This window comes from Bubalus kerabau, chromosome 21 (genome assembly GCF_029407905.1).
Source record: "Bubalus kerabau isolate K-KA32 ecotype Philippines breed swamp buffalo chromosome 21, PCC_UOA_SB_1v2, whole genome shotgun sequence".
NCBI lineage: Eukaryota > Metazoa > Chordata > Mammalia > Artiodactyla > Bovidae > Bubalus > Bubalus kerabau.
Genome location: NC_073644.1, coordinates 44,280,906 through 44,306,452, shown reverse-complemented (window position 1 = coordinate 44,306,452; position 25,547 = coordinate 44,280,906). Strand labels below are relative to the sequence as shown.

The 25,547-nt window shown below is 45.6% G+C and overlaps 1 protein-coding gene across 4 annotated transcripts in view; it reads right to left on the bottom strand.

Annotated features, from left to right (window-relative positions):
• The window catches only part of MTCL1 (microtubule crosslinking factor 1), a 114,738-nt gene that overhangs the window by 83,675 nt on the left and 5,516 nt on the right, over positions 1 to 25,547 (bottom strand). For all 4 annotated transcript variants that reach the window (XM_055559482.1, XM_055559483.1, XM_055559479.1 and 1 more), the window contains exons 2-3: positions 19,220 to 19,444; positions 16,982 to 17,140 (exon numbers count right to left, since the gene is read on the bottom strand). In XM_055559482.1, the coding sequence (XP_055415457.1) occupies positions 16,982 to 17,140; positions 19,220 to 19,444 (384 nt within the window). The remainder of the gene's footprint in view (positions 1 to 16,981; positions 17,141 to 19,219; positions 19,445 to 25,547) is intronic.

The window sequence follows — 25,547 nt, the reverse complement described above, 5'->3', positions numbered from 1 at the left end:
TATGAGTAAATTCTAAGAGTTCTCATTACAAGAGAAAATATTCTTTTAAAATTTCTTTAATTTTGCAACTGTATGAGGTGATGAGTGTTTACGGAACTTACTGTGCTAATCATTTAATGATGTAGGTCAAATCATTATTCTGCACATGTTAAACTTATACAGTGCTGCATGTCAATGACATCTCATTAAAACTGAAAAAAAAGTTACCAAAAAAAAAAAATCCACATCAAGACAAATCACAGTGAAACTGCAATGGTAACAAGAAAACCTTAAAGGGAGCCATGGGGAAAGTGAGATTATCAGCAAAGATAGACAATTAGGCAGATGGTTGCTGCAGTGACAACAGATACCAAAAGGTAATGACATTGTTATCTTTGGAAGTGTGGAGGAAGACAGCTGTTTCTCAAAGTTCTCTACCAATTAAATTACCATTTGAGAGTAAGTCATTTTTTAAATATACAAAGGCTTCTGTGTAGGGATTACTTCCGCCTTATACCTACTGAAATAACATGAAATGTATCCCATCAAGCAGCAGCAGAAGCCCAGAAGGAAAGTGGTACCAAAGTTGGTGAACCTAAATTTAAATGGCAAATCAGCGTTAAGTACTTACAATTAAAAGAAAATAAAATGGACGCTTCAAACGGGGTACTGGTGATTTGACACTAAATGACTGTCAGCAAGTCAGGGTGTCAGAAGAAGCTTGTGTCCTTTAGGAGAATGGTAAATATGATCCTAAGTGTGTTAAAATTTGTGATCCAAATTTGTTAAAATTTGCAAAGGCAATCCATGAAAGAACAGAGATATAAACTTTAAACCCATGGAGAGAATTAAAAACAAGTCGAGTATTTCTGGTGGAATGCAGGTAGGTTAAAAAAAAGAAGAAGAAAAAAAATATGGTAGCAGGAAAAATAACAGAACAGGTCCAGCTCTGAGGGCAATCACAATAACTCTGAGAGGAACAAACTCACTAAGATAAACATAGATTGCCTCTCACACACACTCATCCTTAAGCTGCTTAAAACATGACACAGAGAAGTTGAAAACAAAAAAGCAGAAAAATTAAACCAGCAAAAAATGCTTCAAAAAAGCTGATGTAGCAAAATCAGTACAATATGACCCTGACAGCAGCATCAGACTATATTGTAATACAAGGCAAAAGCACTAACAGGGATAATGCATTTAGTAATAGAACAACCAGGACTCCCCTGGTGGTCCAGGGGTTAAGAATCCACCTTCCAATGCAGGGGATGTAGTTCAATCCCTGGTCGGGGAACTAAGATCCCATGTGCCCTGGGACAACTGAGCCTTCGTGCTCTAGGGTCCATGGGCCACATGGAGGAGCCCACATAGCCAACCTATGATGACCATGAATTTTTATGCACCCAATACTAAAGTAGCAAACTCTTTCCCAAACCAAATTCACTTCATTCTGCTGAAATGGTCCCCAAAAGCCAGAGACAAGAAAAGTCAGCCCAGTGGTCAGACCAGTCCACAGGTGGGACATACCATGGCCTTGAGTGAGTTTAACCATTATTTTTTAAAAAAATCATTATTTTCATTACAGAAATGAGATGATCTAGGGGAGTTAAAAGTGAACAGAAGGTGGTCTGGTGGTTAAGAATCCACCTGCCAATGCAGGGGACATGGGTTCAGTCCCTGGTCCAGGAAGATTCCACATGCCATGGGGCAACTAAGCCCGTGCACCACAACTAGTGAAGTCCATGCACCTAAAACAAGAGTCCGTGCCCCGAAACAAGAGAAGCCACTGCAGTGAGGGGCCCGCGCACTACAACTGGAGAGTAGCCCCTGCCCAATGCATCCAGAGAAAGCCCGCTTGCAGCATGCAGCAACAGAGACCTGCTGCTGCTGCTGCTGCTGCTAAGTCACTTCAGTCGTGTCCGACTCTGTGTGACCCCATAGACGGCAGCCCACCAGGCTCCCCTGTTCTAGTGCAGCCAAAAATGAATTTTTAAAAATATATACTGATAAATAAAAGTGAACAGGAAGGTCATGGGCTATTCAAGAGTGACAAAAAAAAAATCATGGATCTAGACTTCATTCAAAAAACAGGGAAGGACTAGACCCACAGAATAAATTAGAATTAGCCAACTGTGGGAAAAATCAGCTATTTTATGGTTTCACCTGATTGATTCCCATTTGTTTAATGTAAAAATCATAGTTCTATATACATTCAAGAGTGCCCTTTTACTCTCCCCCCACTTTTTTTTGGCTGTGCCACACAGCATGTGGGATCCTAATTCCCTGACCAGGGATTGAACTCATGCCCCCTGTACTGGACCATCAGGAAAGTCTTAAGAGTGCCTTTTAATGACAGTATGTTCAGTTGATTAAAACAAAGAGAGGCTCAGAGGCCCCCAGGAGGATATGAGAGACTGACCACATGGCCACCTGCCCTCTAATGCGGGTTCCTGCCCCGCTGGTCACCTGGGATAGCAGAGTCACGTACACACAACACAATCCACAACAGCTAGAGGTGTGCACGCTGCAGATAAGCAAAGGGGGAAAGAACAGGCAAGGGCAAAGGAAATTAAAGGTGCAGAGAGGGGCGGAGTGAATTTGATGAGTGGAAGGATCCAGTGAACCTGAGACAGATGAAGGCCCCTGTCACGGGAAGGCTAGAATCCGGCCTCTGATGTGTTTTAGGAAAACTATCATTAGTGGCCAGGAAGCCACACAGTAACGGCCCTTGATGGCTGCTGTGGTCATAAATCCACACCTGAGGCAGGGCACCAACTCGCCCCCGAGGGCAGTTACCTGGCTGTTCACTCGTCTGGGGCCTCCGCTTTGATGGGAAGAGGTCAGGCCAAGGCCTTGTCTTCCCCAGACGCCTGTCCTGCAAACTCTGACTTCACCCCTCGTTAACCTGAGCCACCCTCAGCATCAGTCCTGGGTGGGAACTACCTAGCCACGTTTATGGAGCTTCTCCAGACACCATCCTCTCACGGTCAGTGACCGTGGCTGATCTGAAAGCACCAGGAAGTTTTACAAAACACAGATGCCAGAGAAACGGAGCAAAACAAAACCCTCAGACGCCTGGGTCCCACCTGAAGAGGTTCCAATGTAACAGGCTAGGGGGTGCCCCGGGCATCGGGATCCATAAGCACCCCCTGGAGGTTCTACCAGGCAGCTGGGAACAGCATGGGACTGGGACTGGGCTTGAGAGCTCAGTCCTCCGCATGCATTTATATGATCCCTTTCATCATCTGATAAAAGCCGGGGAGCAGGGCAAACCTTATCCCCTGCTCTGGGCACTGCTGGTCTCTAATCCTCCTGCAAAGAAAGACGCAAACATCTACTCCCTATTTCACAGGGCACCTTGGAGATGTTCTGCAAGAGGCTGAGAGCAGAGGCGAATGTGCAGCGCCTGCTGTCTGCCCGCCTTGTCGCCAGCCCATCCCAGGGGAAATCTAATGATGAGCCAAGCTCAGACACTGCTGGGGAGACAGAGGAATGAGATGTGAGATAGGAGACAAGAAGCTTTCCGAACGTATCAGAATCACCTGTACAGCCCCTCATGATCACATCACACACACACTCCCTTGAGAGGAAGAACCGGACTCTGTCGTCCAGGTCAGGGTCTTGTGAACAGCATGACACACCCTCCGGTCAGCTCGTATGCTTCCTTCCGAAGCTCCAGGGTCCGGGGTGGTGGAAGGACAGGGAGATGTCCAGACAGCCTGTGCATCTGGTGTCTCTTCAAGCCAGTGGAGCTCAACTACGGGTGACCTACCCCCCACCCCAAGGACACTTGGCTTTGCCCACAGACACAGGCACAAATGGGGGGCTGTGACTGCATCCAGTAGGCAGAGGCCAGAGATGCTGTTACACGTCCGACAGGGCACAGGACGCCCCCCCAAACACTGCAGAGTTGCGGATGATGACCCTCCCTGAGCAGACTGCACTGTAATAGGCGACGGGGGTTTATGCGGCACCTGGGCCCCTCACTCAGTGACGCTGTGAGTAACCTGGTTTAAAATAAATCCAAACAAATCCCAAAACCCTACACCCGAGAACCCCTGGAAACAAAAGACTCTCCCAGCGACACTTTGAAGTTGACAAGGAAGCGAGCGGCCCGACCGTGGACTCAGCTGGCCAGAAGGAAGGCGTCTCAGTTTCAGAAGGGTTCCAGGAGAACCGTGTAAAGCCCTCCATCATTAAAGTGTTTGAAACACATGCATTAGAACAAAACAGACAGGCCTTATGCAAGACACGTCTTGCATAAAATCATATCTTTAAGCTATCTTGTTTACTAGGATTCACAGGAAGTAATAAATGGAGGATTTTTTTGGAAGTGACTTTGTTTCACTCATGGAAGAGAACTTTTGCTAATCCCTGCGAATAAGCATAGAGGATGGAACATTCACAAGCCTCCTCGCAGCCCCCCTCCCAATGCCTCGTGCATCAGTCCTGTGGGGCTGCCTGGTGCCCCAATGTCCCGTAATTTTCCCCTCCAGTTCCCAGCCCTGCTCAAATTCCAAGAGACCTCCAGCCCAAGAGAAGAGGCCGTGTGTGATGGGAGGACCACCGACTGGGGCTCCTTGAGGTCCTCAGGGTGAGATCAATCACACAAGTGCAGGCCTGATGAGCAAACACGGCCTTGCCTAGGCGCCCGGCTCCCGTCTGCATCCACAGACAGGCAGCATCTGTGCTCACGTGCCAGCCATCTGATGAGTGCTCCCATGTTTTGGACATTCCCTCATCCCGGCCATTCTGCTGTGGGTCACAGAAGAGAGTATCTGTGATGCCGGGGGAAAACTCAGAGCCAAGCCTCCCACACGAGCCTTTTCTCTGCACAAAAACTGGCCAACCCAAGGGGAAGCGCCCTGGGGGCTCAGGCCTCCCACTCCTTTCTCAGAGGCTCGTACTAAGTCAGAGATTCAAACACTGGCGATCAACTGCTCAGCAGGAAGACACTGCACAGATGCGTAAATACACAGATAACTTGGTGCCTTGTCAATGCTGACTGATTTCTGACAACCAAAGGGAAAAAAATGAAAGTGGCTTCTTTGGCTCATAATCGTACCATTCAACACTTGATGGTTCTCACTTGAGTTAGAGAAATGCCAAGAAAGGATACTTGAGAAACAGCCACACCAACCAGTCAGCATCCTCTAAGCATTTCTGTTTCTCTGACTCTTGATTCCTTATTTGAGGATAAAAGTTACTGAAGTCATACAATGTCACTAACAACACACACGGCATGTAAATTTGACGGACCCCCACATCAAAAGTAAATTTTAAAAAGAGAAGTATTTGTTATCTACTCCTGTAGCACCTTGTGGCTCAGATGGTGAAGAATCTGCCTGCAATGCAGGAGACCTGGGCTGGGAAGATCCCCTGGAGAAGGAAATGGCAACCTACTCCAGTATTCTTGCCTGGGAAATCTCACGGACACAGGAACCTGGCAGGCTACAGTCCGTGGGGCCACAGAGAGTCAGACACAACTGAGCAATGAGAACTTTTACACTTTTTCATTCCTGTAGCACAAACTGGATGCACTTAACTGCCCAGGGGCATTAAAATTATCCAGAAGTATGTGCTCTCACTACATTTTCATTATTTAAGAAAAATGTGAACGTTGTCCATTTCACTGAAATTCACAAACTCCCTTCATTAACAGCAAGTGACAAGCAGACAGCCGCCCTCCAAGTTCTGAAAGACTCCCACGTGCCAGGAAATCTGTGCTGAAGGCAGAGGAGGGGCGGGGGTCTCACCTCTCTGGGGGAGTGAGTGTGGCCTGATGCTGATGGCCGCTCACACAGCATCACTGCTTCTCACACACCGCAGTCTGAAAGGCCACCTGAATGCCCACAGGGACACAGGAAACAGGCTGAGAGGAGGCTCCTGCTCACAGGGACAACCGGTGTGGCACAATCACGGGGAGGGGTGGACCCCCGAGCCTGGCTGAAGGTCCCTCACTGACCCAACAGGTGATCAGATGGCCCACGGTCATCATCCAAGTACTTGACCTCGAGTGGAACCACAGGTCTATACACCCTGCCCTGAGGTACTCATTTACAGTCAGAAATTCCTTGCCAAGGGATTTTAAGACTGTTACAGCTTTTTCTCAAGGAAGAGATAAAGGTGATAAAACCTTCACTCATTCAACAAATATTTAGTGAGTGCTTGACAAAGGCAAGGACATGCAGACACATGTATATATTCAATAAATCAGAAATGCCATGGAGGGATCCTGCAAGACTCTCAAACTGCTGGTTAGAGGAGTGGACACCCACCAAGAAAGCACTTTCAAGATCTATACTCTCAGTGGTCAAGGCTGTGTGGGCAGAGATCAAGGGAATAGCACCACATCCAGAAAGAGACCTGCACACATACGTCCCCTGATTTCTGACAAAGGTACAAAGTAATTCAACAGAGCAAAGACAGCCTTTCCAAGAAATGGTGCCAGAGAAAATGGAGGCTCATAGACAAGAAAAAAATCTTGACCTGAGTCTCACACCTTATACAAAAATGAACTCAAAACGGACACCATGGATTAATATGTAACACTTTCAGAAAAACACACACACACACACAAGGAGAAAATATTCAGAATCTAGGGCTAGGCAAAGAGCTCTGGAATTGATACCATAAAAGGAAATATTTATAAATTGAACTTCATCAAAATTAAAAACACTTGCCCTGGGAAAGACCCTGCTGAAAGGAAGAAAGACAAAGGGCAGAGTGGGAGAAAATTATTTGTTAACCATATAGCCAACCAAGGGCTAGTATCTAGAACTCTCAAAACTCAACAGTTAAAAAAAAAAAAAAAAAAAATCACACACACAGTAAAATAACCAAGCAAATCAAATTAGAAAATGGGCAAAAACCATGAAGACACCAAAAAGGACATGAAGATGGTAAATATGACATGAAAAGTTACCAATGTCATTAGCCACTAGGGAAATGCACATTAAAACCACAATGATGTATTACCTATGAGAATGGACGAAATAAAACAGTGGCAATGCCAAATGCTGCTGAGGATGCAGCACTCCTGCACCCCTGGTGAGAACTCGAAGTGGTGCAACCACTTTGGAAAATAGAAAAACAGCTGGGCATGTTCTTAAAAAAAAACAACGAAATATTCAACTCCTATATGGCCCAGGAACCAAGCAACTGTATTCATACAGCCCCGAACTAGAAACAACCCAGATGTCCTTCAACTAGCGACTGGATAAAGCCCCTGTGATGCATGGTCACCATGGACCACCCGCAGCTATACAAAGGCACAGACCATGGATATGTACACAATCTGGGTGACCTCAAGAGACTGATGCTGAGTGAAAAAGCTAATCCTCAGAGGTTACATGCTGTGTGTCTCCATTCATGTCACAGTCTTGAAATGACAAAACTATGGAAACGGGGACCCAACCGTGGGTGCCGGGGGTGCGTGACGACGACAGGGACAGGAGGGGAAGTGGGCGTGGTCATGGAGAGAAGTGGGCGTGGTCATAGAGGAAAGTGGGTGTGGCCATAAAAGGTCCAAATGAGGAACCCCAATGGTCAGGAAACCTGAAACCGTTCGGTAGGTTGACTGAATCAACCTGACACCCTAGTTTCAAGATCATACCAGAGTCTGAACTGGATAAAGGATACCTGGGACCTTGCTGAATGATTTCTTACAAACTGCAGGAGAATCTTCAAGGGCCTCAGGAAAGAGTTCAGAGAAAGGGTGCCAGGAAGGCTTCAAGGAGGAGGTGGCACTTCTGGGAGGATCTTCAAGGCGGGGCCCCGTGTCACCAGTAAAGGCGAGACTTAGGTACAGCCTGGAGGGGTGAAGGGGGAGGGGGCGTGCCCTCTCTCGTCAAAGGTGAACTCTGCCCTCCTTCTTCCTATAATTTTCTCAGCAGAGAAGCAGCACAATGGATACTTCCAGAAGCAGAAATTCACTTAATAGAGAAGCATTATGAATCAGAAAAAGACATGGATGCCGTTCCTCATGGACTCCCTGCTCCTCCAGCGGCTGCCCCAATGGTGCCCCGGCCTGGGAGCTGCACAGAGCTTCCTTCCAATACATACCTGGCCACCAGCCTCTTCCTTGCACATACACAGCGCAGGAGGCGGCCAGGTTCCAGCTAAGGTCCAGAGGACAGAGGAGAGCTGCTGGGTCAGGGGCCTGGGTCAGTCCAGCCTGGCCAGGACTGCGGTGAGGGGGTCACTGACCTTCACTTGCCTCATAGAAAATAGGTAATTTAATTCCCACCCTGGTTTCCACAAAAAATTGCTCCACGGCTAGGCCCAGGGACCAGCACAGCCCCCAACAGGCCCTCACCCAGCCCTTCCAGCAACAGTGAATCAGCCATTAGCACTATTTATGGTTGTTTAACTGCACACACACCCCCTTTCTTCCCAGACACCAACGGCGCCATTTACAGCTGAAGCCCTCAAAGCGGCTCCTGCCATAGCTCCTTGTGCCCGCTGCTGCTCATCCTCCAACCCCTGAACTCTGCGTCCCCCGCTTGGGGCCCGTGCCCTTGTTGATGGGGCTCTAGTCCAGTCCCACCCCTGCTCTCGGGTGTGGGCAGGACACAGGAAGACCGTTTCCCAGATCCCTGTGCAGACACTGTATGCACACACACACATATGCCCTAACCCTAACACACACACGCACCCCAGGCTCTTCTCAGGTCTCACATTTGGGAAGCAGACTTAACCAGACAACCTGATTCACCCTGCTCCTCTCTCTCATCCCATGTCACTGCGTTATTAAGGTAGCAGACACATAACCAGGGTCACTCAGGACACCAGACTGCTCTCCCTGTCCTGCTCTTCAGCTTGTTATCCTCTCCCTGAACTCAGCAAAGGACAGCAGGTGCTGCGTGTTCCCTGAGATGTCCACACAGCCTGCTCCTCCTCCCGCCCACTGCTGACCGGCCAGGGCTGAGGCCTGAGCGAAGCCACGGAGGCCGATGACAACCCGGCCAGGGTCTGGGTGGCACCCTGGCACAAGGACTCTGCCCAGAGATGCTTCACACAGCCTCACCCACGCACATCTTTCCCTTACAAGGGGGACCATGAACTCTGAAACTACAGACAATGCTATTTCATTAAAGCATAGCATGAGACCAATAAAACCATTTATTATGTTCGTACACCTTTGTTTCCAGACTTTATGGCTGCCTGGGTTTATTATGACACGCAGAGAAAAGTCCTCACCCACTGGGTGAGCGAAACAAGAAAGACCGTCATAGTCCGTTCGGGCCGCTCTGACAAACACCAAAAACGGGGGGAACTTGGAGAACAGATGTTATTTCTTACAGTCCTGGAGGCTGAGAAATCTAAGATCCAGGTGCTGCCAGATTCGGTTCTGATGCGGACCCACTTTCTGACTCATAAGACAGCCGGGTCACCCTGTGTCCTCACATGATGGACAGGAGAGGGCCCCTGGACGAAGTCCCTCTGACGAGGACTCTGATCCTCGGAAAGTGGGTGGGGCTCTGCTCTCATGACCCAGTCACCTCCTGAAGGCTCCACCTCCTCATAGCGTCTGATTGGGGATTAGGATTTACCCTGAGTCTGGGGGTGCCACAGACATTCAGCCTACAGCAGACACCCAAGAGAAGACAGTGAGGCGAAGGCAAGACGTGGAGAAGCTACTGCTAAGGAAAGGTTCTGAGGTCAGCGGGGGAGCCACAGAAAGAGGCAGGGATACAAGTGATGGGTCAGGAGACAGAGGACACATGGGGTCATTCTGGGGCCCCAGGGCTGCAACCCAGGCGCTTCTGCTGAACCCTGAAGGGTCACATCCTGTTTTGGCAACATGGCACAGGGAGCGATCGTGAGTCCTGCCCCCCAGTAAACAGCTCAGAATGCTGGAGAAAATGTAACGAGCAAACATTTTTGCACAGCTGAACTCACACACACAAAGAAGATTCCCCAGTGTCCACAACGCCCAAGGGATAACCAGAGCATGAGCACAAGGGTGTGTATTAAGGGGGAGGAGGGGAGGCCGAGAGTTACCAGAAATAGGCCAGGGGCATGAGAAGAGGCTTTGATCAACGCGCGCAAGCAACCCACTGCAGAGACGCACCCTTCCTGAAAGGAAACTAAAAATCACCCGGGGATGGGGACAGTAAGCTTCTGCTCAAGACACTGGATGGTGGGGGGAAGGTCTATGCCACATGCAAGGTCAGTGTTCAACTGACACACCCATTTGGTACACAGATCCATGAGGCCAAAATTAAGAGTTGTATTTGGACCAATGATACCACCAAGGCCTCCAAAAAAGATCAACGTTAAAACTCACTAGGAGGACATTGCAACAAACTTCATGGAATTCCCACTCAGAAGGGCTCATAATCCACGTAAGAGTCACCAGATCTAAACTGAACACTTAGTAACACCAAGAACTCAAGATAAACAGAACAAACTGAAAAAGACTATGACTTTAAAATGTTTGAAGATTTAAAGCAAGAACCATGTGTATGTGTGTGCTCGGTCGTGTCTGACTCTTTGCGATCCCATGGACTGTAGCCTGGTAGGCTCCTCTGTCCGTGAAATTTCCCAAGCAAGAATACTGAAGTGGGTTGCTATTTCCTTCTCCAGGGGATTTTTCCCAACCCAGGGACTGAACTCTCGTCTCCCACATCTCCTGCATTGCAGGCAAATTCTTTTCCACTGACCCACCCGGAAAGTCCAAGAACTATGAGATGATGAGAAAAAGATAATATATGAAAAAGATCAAGCTTTTTTAAACTTCTGGAATGTAAACTCACTGAAATGAAAAGTTAGTGGATGAATAAAACTAATTATTATGTAAAGAAGAGAATTAATAATGTGGATAAGAAGTGAAGAAATTATTCAGAATGTACCATACAGAGATAAAAATGCCTTAAAAAAAAATAGGTGGGTAAGATGGAGGATGGAGTAAGAATGGCCATCATAAGAAAGTCCCACAAAGACTAATAGGAAGGAATTCTAGAAGAAACACAGAGAATGGGAAAGAAACATGATTCAAAGAGACAGTTTCATTATAGAACACTATTCAAAGAGTGAGAATTTTTCAGATTTTATGAAAGCCACACACTCAGACTGACAAAGAATGTTGAGCCAAATAAAAATAAATCGAGATACATCTGATTCAAACTGCAGAATACCAAACACAAAGAGAATAGTATAAAAGCAACCAGGAAGCAAAGACAGGTTATCTACCAAGATGAGAGTATCTGACAGCAGATCTCTTGATAGCAAACTAGAGTCAAAAGATAATAAAAATATTATCTTCAAAATGTTAGAATTCTATACCCAATTAAATAGCTTTCAAGACTGAGTATAAATAAAAGCATATTAGACAATATTGTTTACTGAAAAAGGAATGACTAAAAGATATATTAAGAGATCAGTGAGAAGGAAACTGAGTTTAGAAGGAGCAACACTCAAGAAGCAATGATAGCAGGTTGGAAAATGTGCAAATGAATCTAAATAACAGCATGAGTTATTAGTCAACTTGGGGGGGGGCAGCTGATTTTAAAAAGATGAAACCAGAATGGTACTAGATAACAATAGTATGAAAGATAGGAGTTGACTGGAGTTGAAGCTTTCTAAGATGCTTGTATTATTCAAGAAAGGAATATGGATAGTGATTAGTTTGGGATATTAAGACAAACATGCATGTTAAAAATATAAGTATCAGCAAAAGGGTAATGTATGGTTTCCTAACCAAGAGAGAGAACATGAGAATTGCAAATTTAATTAAAGAGAAATCAATATTAAAAATAGAAAAAAAGATGGTAGGCAGCCTTTCCCTGCATCGCCACCACTCAGGCCCCTCCCTAGTCTGTCCCTGCCCTCCAACCCCTGGGAGCAGCTGGGATGGGATCCCCTGGGTCTTACCGACCCCTCCCCTTCCTTTCTGCTCTTGTTGCAGCTGGCTGTAATGCTTTTTAATAAAAATGTTTTTAAAAAGAGAAAAAAAATAAAAAAAAGAAAAGGCATGGAAGATAGAGAGCAGAAAATACAATGACAGAAATAAGTTCAAATACATTAATAGCCACAAAAAATGTAACTGGATTAAATTCACAAGTTTTGAAAAAAGAGATTCCCATATTCCAGTTTTTAAAAGGTAGCTATAGTCCATTCACAAAAAATACACCTAAAACATAGTGGTGCAGAAACAGTAGACGAGAATCACCAAAAAGCCTGTAGGTGGTAAATACTAACTAAAATAAATTTGGCATGGATGATAAAAGCAGACAAACAGGCTTAACAGGAAAAAGCAAGACGTTAGAATAAACAGGTCATTATGAAATGATAAAGGGAACAATTCATTACCAACTAAACGTTCTAAATCTTTATGAATTCATATTCAAAAATCTATAAATCAAAGTTTGACAGAATATAATAAGAAAATTTAAATGTAAAATTATAATGGGTGATTTTCATACATCTTTATCCTAAAGAGATATTTAACAGACAAAACTGTAAAGGATATAGAAAATTTGAACAACACAATTAACAAGTGATCTGATACACATTTTTTCCCTAATTGTGGCAATCTAGTAATGGATTTGAATTTACAAATACCATTAAAAAAAAAATAGAACAGAACTGAAAATACCAGAATATATCCCATATGGCAAAAAATAAGCATTACTTTGTAAAAACTTTTGATCTGTATATTAAGCGATGATATAAAATATTCTTTCTGCTGTAAGTATAGTTCAAGTTGGAAAGGCTTCAATCTAATGGATTCAAAGTCTTCATCCCAAAACTGGAGCATACATATTCCTTTCAAGCACTCATAAAACAGTCGCAAGGACTTCCCTGGTGGTACAGTGGATAGGAGTCTGCCTACCAAGGCAGGGAACATGGGTTCAATCCCTGATCCGGGAAGATTCAACATGCTGCAGAGCAACTAAGCCCGTGTGCCACAGCTACTGAGCCCACCAGCCCTAGAGCCGCCACTCCACAATAAGAGAGGCCACTGCAATGAGAAGTCCGTGCAGCAAAGAGTAGCCTCCACTCACTGCAACTAGAGAAAGCCCATGCATAGCAACGAAGACCCAGTGCAACTAAAATAGATTAATTTAAAAACAGAAACAGTTATAAAACCTGACCATTTATTTGGCACAAAGGAGTCTCAGCCAAACCCAGAGAATCAATATCATGTCCTGAATAGTGATGAAGGATGTCCCACAAGAGCTATCTGACAGCTAGTTGGTTCCCTGTGGCTCCATTCACCAACCCTAGTTCCCTGTTATGATCCAAAACTTGCCTCTCTTGAAAGTGCAGATTAACTGGCCAGTTATTTTTTGTGTCTAGCGTGCATTTAAGAAACTTTCTGGTAGAAAGAAATACAGTGAAAGCACCTGGGCGATCTTTACGAAGCTGAAAGTCAACTAAGGTTAACCGTTTCAACCTTTTTGAGATATTCCACTGTAGAGAAACTACTAGAAGAAATGTACCCAAAAGGGGGGTCAAAAAATTCGAGTTTTGCACAAGTGAAGGGGTATATGGGAATCTGGGTGCATGGACATGATGTGAACAACACAGGAAGTCAGTGAGCTGGCTGACCAGAAGGGACAATTCCAGAGGGTTAATCCTGCCAGGCTTCTTTAAGCATCTCTTCTATCCATGGAGAAAGTGACACACCTCTAGGAGTTCGAGGCCCAGAGGGCATGTCTCTTCTCATCCTTCTCAACTGGCTTTCAGTTCATTGCAGGGGTTAGTGCCTTGGGGTGGGAAATCGAGATGGACCAGGCAGGAAAGGACCTGTGTCATGCTAAAGGGCTAGACAGCGGGCCAAGGCAAGTTTGTCTGTTTAAGTCCTGTGCAAACTGTCGGATTGGGGGGATACAGAAGGTAAAACAGAAGAGGGGCAGTTAGAAGTGCTGCATCCCTGAATGTGGTGACTGGAGTGTCAGCCCTCAAAATATTCACTGGAGAGATGGGTGAAAGGACGGGTAGAAGAAAGTCACAAAGTTTAATTGAGGTTAAAATGAACTGTCTTAAAGTGTATAGTCCAGTGGCCTTTGGCACACTCACAATGTCGTGCAAATCACCTCCACCCAGTTCCAAAACATTGTCATCACCCAAGAGGAAACCCCAGTCGGTCTCCCTCCTCCCCAGCCCCTAATCTGCTGTCTATGGATTTACCTATCTGAACATTTCTGATAAATGTATTCGTACAACACCTGGCTTCTTTCACTTGGTATAATTTTAAGGTTCAACCCCATAGCACGTACCAATGAAAAAGAATTTCTAAGACCGTGAACTCAGAGCAGCAAGGGGAGCAGGAAGGGTAAGGATACTTGCCAGCCATTAAGCCTGGGTGACTTAAAGGACAGTGGCACCGTTAACACAGCTGGAAAGACAAGAGTGGTGCAGGAGGGGGCGAAGGGGACAAGTCTGTTCCTGCACAGAGTGAGTTTGCAGAGCGAGGAGACACACACCCTGGAGCAGTCCCCCAGGCGCTGAAAGCACGGTCTGCAGAGAGAAGCCGCAACCACCAAGATCCACCGTCTCACCGTCCTCCGAGGCCGGGGCGCAGCACATCCACACCCAGGCCTGTGGTGGAGATGCACAAACCGCCCTGGACCGTCTCAGAATGTGGCTCGTCGTCCGTTTACCAGCCCTCAGTGGTGAACGATCACCAGCACGGCTCAAGACGGAGAAAACACTATCCTCTCTCTAGAGCGAAACCTACGGCTAAGTCTATGCTGGCTTTGGTACAAAGGAGCCATTCACGGAGACCCTGGCTCGAGTGTTCCGATGAACATCTCCTTCACGACCTCTGAACTGGTGCACCCTGCAGCACCCAGAACGGCCCACCAGCCCCTGACCCTCCTCAGACTCTCAGTCTCGGGACTCCTTGAGCATTTTGGTGTCAGAATGCGGCCCCACCAGTCTGACTGCCACTCTGGAGGTAAGAGCACAGTGATTGTGTTCCAGATGAGCGACCCCTCTGAGTAATCTTAAGCCGTAAAGAAAGGGAGGGGCTGACCCCCCACTCCCTCCTCACAACCAGCCTGAGCCTCCACCATCAGTGGTCATTTCTCTCCCCAGAGAGCTATTTGTGACTTGATGTCAGGTCCTTCACAAATCCATTTCAGCTGGGGAAAACGAATCCCTGCCTGCTTTAAATACACATATTTACTTATATAAATAATTTATATATTTATACACAAACGTTGTTGTTGTTTAGTCACTAAGTCATGTCCGATTCTTTTGCAACCCCTGGACTGTAGCCCATCAGGCTCCTCTGTCCACGGGATTCTCCAGGCAAGAATACTGGAGTGGGTTGCCATTTCTTCCTCCAGTGGATTTTCCCGACCCAGGGGTTGAACCTGCATCTCCTATATTGGCAGGCAAGATTCTTTATCACTGAGCTACTAGGGAAGTCCATACATAAAACATACACGTGTATAAAACTTAAAAATATACTTCAAAGTTGTCTTTTGTACCCTCAAGGTCAGGCTCAAACTGGAAATCTCGGGAAAAGGAATCATTACAGCCTGCCTCCTAGCAAATTCGGACCAAAAGGAAAAGAGGGAAGAAAAGTTATTAGGATGCAGAAGTGTAGAGGGGAGTGGTCACAGCCAGAGGAGGGTCATTAAGCAGGACAGAACCTTCCAGGCTCCCCATCTCCTCCTATGTGAAGCTCTCACTTGCATTCCCTACTCACCCGGAAAGTCCCCGACAACCCTTGGGATTCAGGCCCTTGTGGGAACCCCCCCCAGTGACCCAGACAGACAGAACCTGGTCCATAGAGCCCAAGTTCCACGGGGCCATTTGCAAAGGGGGACAGTGACAAGACAAATAAATAGAACATGCGGTGTTTTCATGGAAGTGGCAACATACACAGAATTTACACAAATCCATAACATGTTGGCTCAGTAAACACCTTGAAGGCAGGGCATCTGCCTCCCCAGGGCCCAGTCCAGGGTCTGAGTGAAGTGTGGGTGGAGCAGTAGATGGATTAGCAGCTGAATCATGAAGTGAATCCAAAGGAACCATGAAGTGCTAAGTGTTGGCACATAACATGCTGGCTTTTTAGCCATCATCTCAAACCCTCACCACAATTTGTACCTTCATCAATATGCAGGATATTTTCCAAGAGGACATTCAGCTTTAATCTTATACTGGATGTCAACAACAAAACGGGATTTGCATTACCGTTGCAAATGAAAAAAAAAATACATATGCATTGTCTAGACCACTTTGCTAGAACACAGTCACTCTCTGAAATGTAAAATAAATCTATATTTAAATCATATTGGCTGCATAACAGACACAGGCAGCACACACCCACATCTGTTGACACAGATAATGGACAAGCATAACATATTTTCCAGCTCATTGGAAGAGAAGGCTCTCGAGAAAAAAGAGACTGCCTAATTTTGTATTCTAGTAATAATACACCCCACATGGACCCATAAAGGGAACTAACAGCCAGCTCATTGGAACGGAAATTATAAAAAAATAGCTTGAGACCAGGGTTCAACAAGCCTTCTCCGTAAAGGGTCAGGGAGCAGATATTTCAGGCTTTTCAAGCAACACAGCCTCTGTCACATCGTCATTGCTTTTTCAGGTTTGTTTCATACTTTTTTCCCAACTCTATAAAAATTGTAAAAACCATTCTTAGTTTCCAGGCCATACAAACCGTAGCTGGCCATCCCCTGCCTTAAACCACAGTAAGACCAGGACACTTGGAAGCCACAGAGCAACTGAGTTCACGTGCCACAACCACTGAGCCGGAGCTCTCGAGCCTGCATGCTGAAACTACTGAAATTCGCTGGCCTGGAGCCTGTGCTTGGCAATGAGAGAAGCCACCGCAGTGACAAGCCCGCGAACTTCAACTAGAGGAGCGTTCCTGCTTGCCACAACTAGAGAAAGCCCACGCGCAGCAATGAAGACCCAGTGCAACCACAATAAAAACACATTAATTAAATTAAAAAAAAAATAGGACACTTGGGAGTCCCATGTTCGAAAGGGGCAAGCCCCCATCCACCTGACTCACCTCCTTCAGTCTCTCCAGCTCGTTCTGCAGGGCCTGCTTTGATATCTCCACTTCGATCATCTGCTGTCGGAGAGTTTCATTCTCGTCTTCCGCTTTAGCTCTCTTTTCCTCCACGGTTTCAAGTTCATGGTGCAATCGGACCGATACGTCTTTGGCCACCTGCATCAACCCACAGACACAGTCATCTGATGGGAAGCCTTCTGTGTGCTCAGGGCACCTCCAAACCACTTCAGAGGCAGAATCACTAAGGAATATTGTGTTACACCAAAGAGCAAAGATCCTGGCAATATTAACAAGCCTACATTTAAAGGAAGGGGTATTAGTTTAGAACATGAAATCCACATTCAGGGGAAGTATGACTTTCATCTGGATTAAAAGGCCACTTTGCCACAGCCCTGTTCCTTCTGGAATATTGCTTAGAATGCCAAGTCTTCCAGGAGCACATGCTTTAAATGATCAGTTAAAAATGATCATTGGACTTACCTGGTGGTCCACTGGTTAAGAATTTGCCTGCCAAGGCAGGGGACATAGGTTCAATCCCTGGTCCGGGAAGATTCCATATGCCTCGGGGCAACTAAGTCCCTGCACCACAGCTACTGAGCATGTGCTCTAGAGCCTGCGAGCTGCAACTTCCAAGCCCACGTGCTACAATTACTGAAGCCTGTGCACCTAGAAACTGTACTCTGCCACCAGAGAAGCCCACACTGCGTGTTGGATGGAAGAGTAGCCTCTGCTCTCCACAACGAGAGAAACCCACGTGCAGCAGAGAAGTCCCAGCGCAGCCAAAAATAAATAAATAAAATGAATAACAAATAATTTTGTAAAATATCATCAAATAAACATTTCTGTTTCTCAAAATAATTTTTAAAGAACCCTACTTGCTTAAAAAAATAATTCTGTATTCAGTACATACTTAATATAGTCAGGTTTTAAATTGTCTACTCTGATAAAACATTCAAATGCTATAAAGGCAGTTCAACATTTTCACTTTCTAAAAGGAACTAAGGAGATTTTGTAACAGAAATATAAATCACCTTTACATCACACTGAATGACATCTTGTTATTGGTTTATAAATCTGAGTTACAAAGATTCTTTTCCTGTTATCGTAATGAAAGGCTAAATGAGATTTCATAGGGACTCCGATAATAAGAAGGACATTATACATAATTCATCTTTAGATAAATGATTTGATAACTGGGGCAGGAGAAAGGCCTCAGTGGAAAGGACAAATGGAAGAAAGTCTGGGGTATTTTCACCTTATTCCCACTTCCACTGATGATTCTCAAAGACACTTTAAACAATTGTAATTTCGACCCTATTTATCTTTCAGGTAAGTCACTACTACAAGTCTTACTTGGGTTACGGTAAGTCCAGCATTTTTGTACCCTAGAAACTTAAAATAACAAAAAATGTTAAGTGACTGGGGTCAACTTTTAAAAGTGATCTTTGACTAAAACTGAACTGATAATGAATCAATTTTTTAAAACATTCCAGATCTTTAGGAGTTTTTGCACAATTTCTAAAGAATGATCAGACCAGTGGGGGCAGGTATTAATTCTTTTTTTTAAATTAAAGATCTATGATTTATTTATTTATTCTTTTGGCAGGGGTGCCTGGTCTGTAAACTAAGATCCCACATGCCCTGGGGCAGTAACTAAAAATTTTATGTGAGTGAATGAGTGAAAGTCACTCAGTCGTGTCTGACTCTTTGCCACCCCATGGACTATAGAGTCAGTGGAATTCTCCAGGCCAGAATACTGGAGTGGGTAGCCTTTCCCTTTTCTAGGGGATCTTCCTCACTCAGGGATCGAACCCAGGTCTCCTGCACTGCAGGCGGATTCTTTACCAGCTGAGCCACGAGAGAAGCCCAAGAGATTATGAAGATTATCTCACGTGACAGTATGAAGATCTCATGTGCCACAACTAAGGCTCATCACAGCCAAATAAATTAATTAAAAAAAAAAAAAAAAAAAGACCACGTGTAAGTGGGTCCTGAGGGCTGCACTTCAGGTCTTACAGCCTTCTCAGCATTTACCCTGCTCCCAATCTTTCCTTACAGAATCATCATCATAAATGATGCCATCTCTGCAGGCATTCAAACTTTAGATTCAAACCAAACGCTGACCTAAACTGGATCTCTAAGACACCTTCGAGGCAAACTTGTGAAACTGTACGGAAACTCCCCCCGGCTTCTCTGGGGAAGGCAAGTCCCGCCCACTGTCCACCTTGTGCTCACCTTCAGGTCCTGCTCCAGACTCCGGATAAGCTCCCCGTCCACCTGCCCGGTCTCCGCCACCTTCAGCCTCTTCTGCTCAGCCTTCCGGAGGCGGTACTGCAGGATTCGGCAGTTCTTGTTGGCGCGGTCCAGCTCCCGCCTCAGCTCCTGCAGCTGGTAAACCTCCTCCTCCAAGTAACTGTCTCTCATCTCTTCCATTTCCGCTCGGAGTTCATCCAACTCATCCTACACAAGCCAGACAGAGGGCACTGAGAAGCCAGGTCTATGCGACAGGGCGGAGTCGCCCGTCCACCCCTGCCCTGCAGTACTGTGAACTTTCTGCAGTCACCTGTAGACTTCCGGAAACACGTGTGCAATACAGCCCAGGGACTCCGGAAATTCTCACACGAGACAGCATCACCAGATGTCTGTTCAGGTCTCGTGGATCCGGAAACCAAAAACGAGCATGGCTTAGTCATCGCAGCCTCTCAGCATTTACCCCGCTCCCAGTCTTTCCTTACAGAATCCTCATCATAAATGACGCCATCTCTGCAGGTAATCAAACCCTAGATACAAACCAAACGCTGACCTGAACTTGTGTCCCTAAGACACAAGCTAGGCAGTAAGATGAGTCAGACATTGCCTGCAAAGAACAAACTTCAGGGGGCTCATCCCTATGAATTGCCCAGGAATTATAACACACCCGCAAATGTCCTTAAAATGCTGTCCCGCCACACCAATCTTGGAACTACGTGACTCATGATTCTAAAGATAAAACCTGTGCGCTATTTCAAATATACATCGGTTTGGTTTTTTCCATTCCCCTGCCCTTCATCTCCCATCTCCACCCCACTCTGGGATCAACATGAAGACTCTGGGATACAGAAGAAACCCAGGGGTTATTCCTGGCTCCCTCCTTCCCTGCCCAGCCAACGCAGTGCTGTCAGTTCAACGTCCAGCCTTTGGGGCTGTCTCCCCAGGGCTCCACACACCACACTCATCCCGCCTCCATCCCTCTCTAGGGGGCCACAGCTGCCCCTCCCTCAGTGCCAGCCTGCCCTCTCCCAGGGTCCAGGCGCAGGAGGCTGGTCACCTGTGATGGTTTCTCCTTAAAGAGCTCCTCCCCAGCTCATGGCCAAGCTCACAGTAGGTAGATTGGTCAGAAGCCACACAATGCCCACTACCCCACTGTCTCTAGCCCCAGGCCCTACCCCTCCAATCTGCGCTGTACTAAGTCGCTTCAGTAATGTCCGACTCTGCAACCCTATGGAGTGTAGCCTGCCAGGCTCCTCTGTCCATGGGATTTCTCCCAGGCAAGAATACTGGGGTGGGTTCCCTTTTCCTTCTCCAGGGGATCTTCCCGACCCAGGGATCGAACCCGCCTCTCTATCTCGTGCATGGCAGGTAAGTTCTTTACCACGAGCACCACTTTAAAGCCCCTCCGACCTCCTACCACCATCAAATATTATCTGTTTCTTCCTACTCTTCATCCGTCACCCACACGGGAAGGTAAGCACTAGGAAAGCAGACACCTGGAGTCTCCCAGTGTCCAGAGCAGCGCGAGCCACATAGCAGGCCCTCAATACATATTTGTGGAATGAATACACTTGAACCTCGGTCAACACCTAGAAAGACCAGCTCCTAAACACAATGCAGACTGGACATCACCTCACATTGTTTTGTTCCAGTCTTGTAGCCCGATCATGGACAACTCTTCCAAAAGCCACAGAAAAGGGAGTAGCATGCAGGGTATATTTTCTATAATAAAGGCTTCAGCGAGGAGCAATTTAGAAGGTTGGAGATTAAGAAAAGCATTCTAGGAATTGTCTTGATTAGTTTCATACTTGATGGCGTAAATGCCTCCAGACTAGGATACTCATGGTCTTTTTTTTTTGGCTGTGCCATATGGCTTGTTTGATCTTAGTCCCCAACCAGGGATAGAACCCAGGCCCTCGGCAGTGAAAGTGGAGTTTTAACCACTGGACCACCAGGGAAGTCCTCATTCTCATTTATTTTGTTCAGTTAACACTGAGGCTCAAAGGGAAAAAATGCTCCCAAACGCAGACACCCTAACTTATCAGCTCTCATTCTATTCAGTTTGTTCCTGGAGTCTGGCCACCCTCACTAATCCTGCATTTATTCTCAAAAACCAGGGATTTACTTACAATAAAGAAAAGAGTTTCCCAACATCAGAGCCTCAGGTAGACAAGAAATTGACTAGTAGTAAACCTCCTGCAGATTATTTTATCCTGGATAAGATCACATAGGAGATGTGTACCAAACGAACTGGGAACCCTTGTGGAAAAATAACAAATTGGCACGAACAGCGTGGAAACCACTGTCCAGCCAACCCTACCTGTGTGCAGCCATCACCTGTAGGGGAAAGGGCGCATGTGAAGCATCTGATTCTCCCAAAGGCCGCCTACAGGTTCTTCCACTCTGTCCACACCACCTGACCAAGAACATGACCCACTCAGCTGACCATGGCTCCAAGTGGGGCCCATTTCAATGGCCCATGAAGGTAAGTGGATGTTAAAAATGAAAGCTTTAACAACTTCCTAGTAGCCAAATGAATACAATGTTTTTGTCTGCTAAAGATTCTTATAGAATTTCTGTACCAGTGGCGATAATCTCATTAAAAATAAAAGATGTCTGGAAATTCCCTGATGGTCCAGTGGTTAAGACTCTGTGCTTCCAATGCAGAGGGCACGGGTTTGATTCCTGGTTAGAAAACTAAGATCCCACATACCATGCAGTGGGGCCAAAAAAAAAAAAATTATATATATAAAAAAAAATAAGGTGTTCTTATGTGTCTTAAGTGGAGAAGGCAATGACACCCCACTCCAGTACTCTTGCCTGGAAAGTCCCATGGACAGAGGAGCCTGGTGGGCTGCAGTCCATGGGGTCACGAAGAGTCGGACACGACTGAGTGACTTCACTTTCACTTTCCACTTTCATGCATTGGAGGAGGAAATGGCAACCCACTCCAGAATTCTTGCCTGGAGAATCCCAGGGACGGGGGAGCCTGGTGGGCTGCCATCTATGGGGTCGCACAGAGTTGGACATGACTGAAGTGACTTAGCAGCAGTAGCAGCAGCATGTGTTTTAAGAAAGGTAACTCTTAGGAAATTGCCTCCAGTAGTTAAGACTTTGCCTTCCAATGCAGGTGGTGCGGGTTTGACCCCTGGTCGGGGAGAGCTAAGATCCCATGTGCTTCGAGGCCAAATAATCAAAACATAAAGCAGATACAATATTATAACAAATTCAATAGAGACTTTAAAGATAATCCGCATTGAAAAATCTTTTAGAAAAAGGTAAATCTTAATGTTGAAAGTGTTATGACATATAAGCAAGTTTCATTGATTCTTTTTTTTCTTCTTCTTCATGGAGGACCCTTCCTATAAATCTTGTTCCAATAGGAAAGTGTGCTGGAATTGGGGTTTACTGGGTGGAAAAGAGGCCAGACAGTGGACAGAATGGGCTCTTCAAGGGCCTGGAGAACACACTGACTTCAAGAAGGGCCTTTCAACCTGCAGCAAAGAGACTGTTTCTGATGCCGAATCCCCGCACTGAGCCATGAGAGCCTTGCCCTTGACCCAACCCCTGCCAGAGGAGACCAGCCACCACAGCCTACAAGCTTTCAAACAGGCCTGTGTATGCCATCCTCCCATAAACAGAGTTAGTCCTGAATCTTCAAAATCAAGGTCAAGCTTCTCAGGTCCCTTCTGCAAATCTGATTTGACTTTGAAAAAAAGCTTAATCTAGGTGTCTGAATACAGTTAGTTAATTATTACACTGCTGCTGCTAAGTCGCTTCAGTCGTGTCCAACTCGGTGTGACCACATAGACGGCAGCCCACCAGGCTCCACCATCCCTGGGATTCTCCAGGCAAGAACACTGGAGTGTGTTGCCATCCCCCTCTCCAATGCATGAAAGTGGAAAGTGGAAGTGAAGTCGCTCAGTCGTGTCTGACTCTTAGCGACCCCATGGACTGCAGCCCCCCTAGGCTCCTCCATCCATGGGATTTTCCAGGCAAGAGTACTGGAGTGGGTTGCCATTGCCTTCTCCATTATTACACTGGGTAACTAATAAAAATAGTTCAACATAAGCAGTAATCACTGTATATATCCAGGGGTACCCACAAATATCCAGTGGTGTTGGCACTCGTTTATGAAGGCACTGTGCAAAGGCTTTTCCTTCTACTGAAAATGTTAGTCTCTTAGTTGTGTCTGACTCTGTGCGACCCCATGGATGGTAGCCCACCAGGTTTCTCTGTCCATGGTATTCTCTGGGCAAGAATACTGGAGTGGGTAGCCATTCCCTTCTCCAAGGGATCTTCCCGGCCCAAGGATCAAACCTGGGTCTCCTGCATTACAGGCAGATTCTTTACCATTTGAGCCACCAGGGCAGCCCTTTCTAGAAAGCTTGTCAAGTTATTAATGCTGAAAATTACCTATTACTCAAACATGAATTTTAAAATGTGATGTCATAAAAAAACATATGGTAGGACTTCCAGATTAAAAAATGTTCTCTGGTTTTTCAGACTTTGTAATGGGGGGCCCCTCATCAACCCTACCATTAAATGGTAGTTATGCTCTACAGACGCCTGCACCCGCGCTGTGGACTGAAAAAGCCTGTTCCAGGGCTCGATGTACCCACACCTCCAGATCACTCAGCAGGCCAGATGTAAACAGCTAATAGCTCTTGGCATAAGTAACCACTAACATTAGTCGCTTTGAAAAGAAAATTAGGAAGAGATTGTAATTGCATGTATTTGAATCACTGCTTTTATAACTCATATTTTATCTAAATTTGTGGGCCAGCAGACACCCTTTCTTAAGCATTTCGCCTTCGTTACTAAGCCTACAATAAGCCTGCAGGAACACACGGCCCCCACAAGATGGACAAAGAGGCCAAACCCACACTGGTGAACACACCCAAAGCCTCTTGGCTGATAACTGAAAGCCCAGCTACAAACCCAGGCTTTCTGGCTCCACACACATACTCTTTCCAGTAAATGGGAGAAATTATCAGCAACCACCAGGACATGTGAAACAAGAAGCTTTAAATCACACTTGCAAAAAGCCTGTTGGCGCAAAATAACAGCAAGCTAACGTTTAGAACTTGACATTGTCAATGTGTGGGTATATTTGTTTTCACAACTGGTCCTCACCAAAGCACCGCAATGTGCAGAAAAGGTATTAATACCCTCCATTTTTAAAATGAGCATACTGAAACCCTAAACGTTTAAATGGCTTCCAAACACTTGTCTGTTGCAGAGACAGGATGAGGCCAGGGTTTCAACTCTTTTCAAAAAGCCTTGAAAAAAACAATTTTCAGGTTCAGTGAAAAGAAGTTATAAGAAAAGCAAATTACAAACCATGTAGGCAGGAAGCAGACATTTGAAAAGCAAAAACTGTGATTATTCAGATTAGGGTCATGATGAGAGCGCGATTTTTCAAATGAACATTACATTAATTTTCTGACAGCATGCTCTAATCTAGAAAACATCGTATCAAAGAACCTTAAAGATGTCTGCCATTTAAATGCTTAACAAACCCAATCAAGCAGAACATATAATGTTTCTGCTAGACTAAATTTACACACAGTAAGAGCAGAAAACTGTTGGTTTTTAATACAGATAATGAGAAAATTTCCCTTAATCAAGTTTTATATTGAATTAACAACAGGTCTGTCAGATACTCAAATGTTAGATCATTATCTCATTAAAAAGCTAATTTAGCTTTAACTAAATATACTTTTCGAATTTTGTATAGCATGAAACCTTGAAGTACTAGAGAGCTCCCCAACTATTCCCCTTCACCTGCAGATAACAAATCAAGCTTTATTTTATACTCGTGAGTGTGTATATGTGTGCTCAGGAGTATCCAACTCTCTGTAGCCCCATGGACTGGAGCCCACGAGGCTCCTCTACCCATGGAATTTTCCAGGCAAAAATACTGGGTACCATTTCCTTCTCTAGGGGAGTTTCCCGACCCAGGGATTAAACCATCTCTTGTATCTCCCTGCACTGGCAGGCAGATTCTTTTACTACTAGTGCCGTCTGGGAAGCTCCGTGTGTGTGTGTGTGTATGTGTGTGTGTATACACACACACACACATACACATACATATACATACATCAGATTTAAGAAAAAATGAGGTACCACGTGTGCACTAGAATAAACCAAGATTAAAATGTCAAAGAAAATCTCTTTGAGGATAGTTTATCCACAAATATAAAAACCAAATCCTTGGTTTCACAGTAAAAGTGATGAAAACCCTTGATCATACTGATGATCTTATCAGACCTTAATTCCCTTTAAACAACTTAAAATCAATAACTAGTCC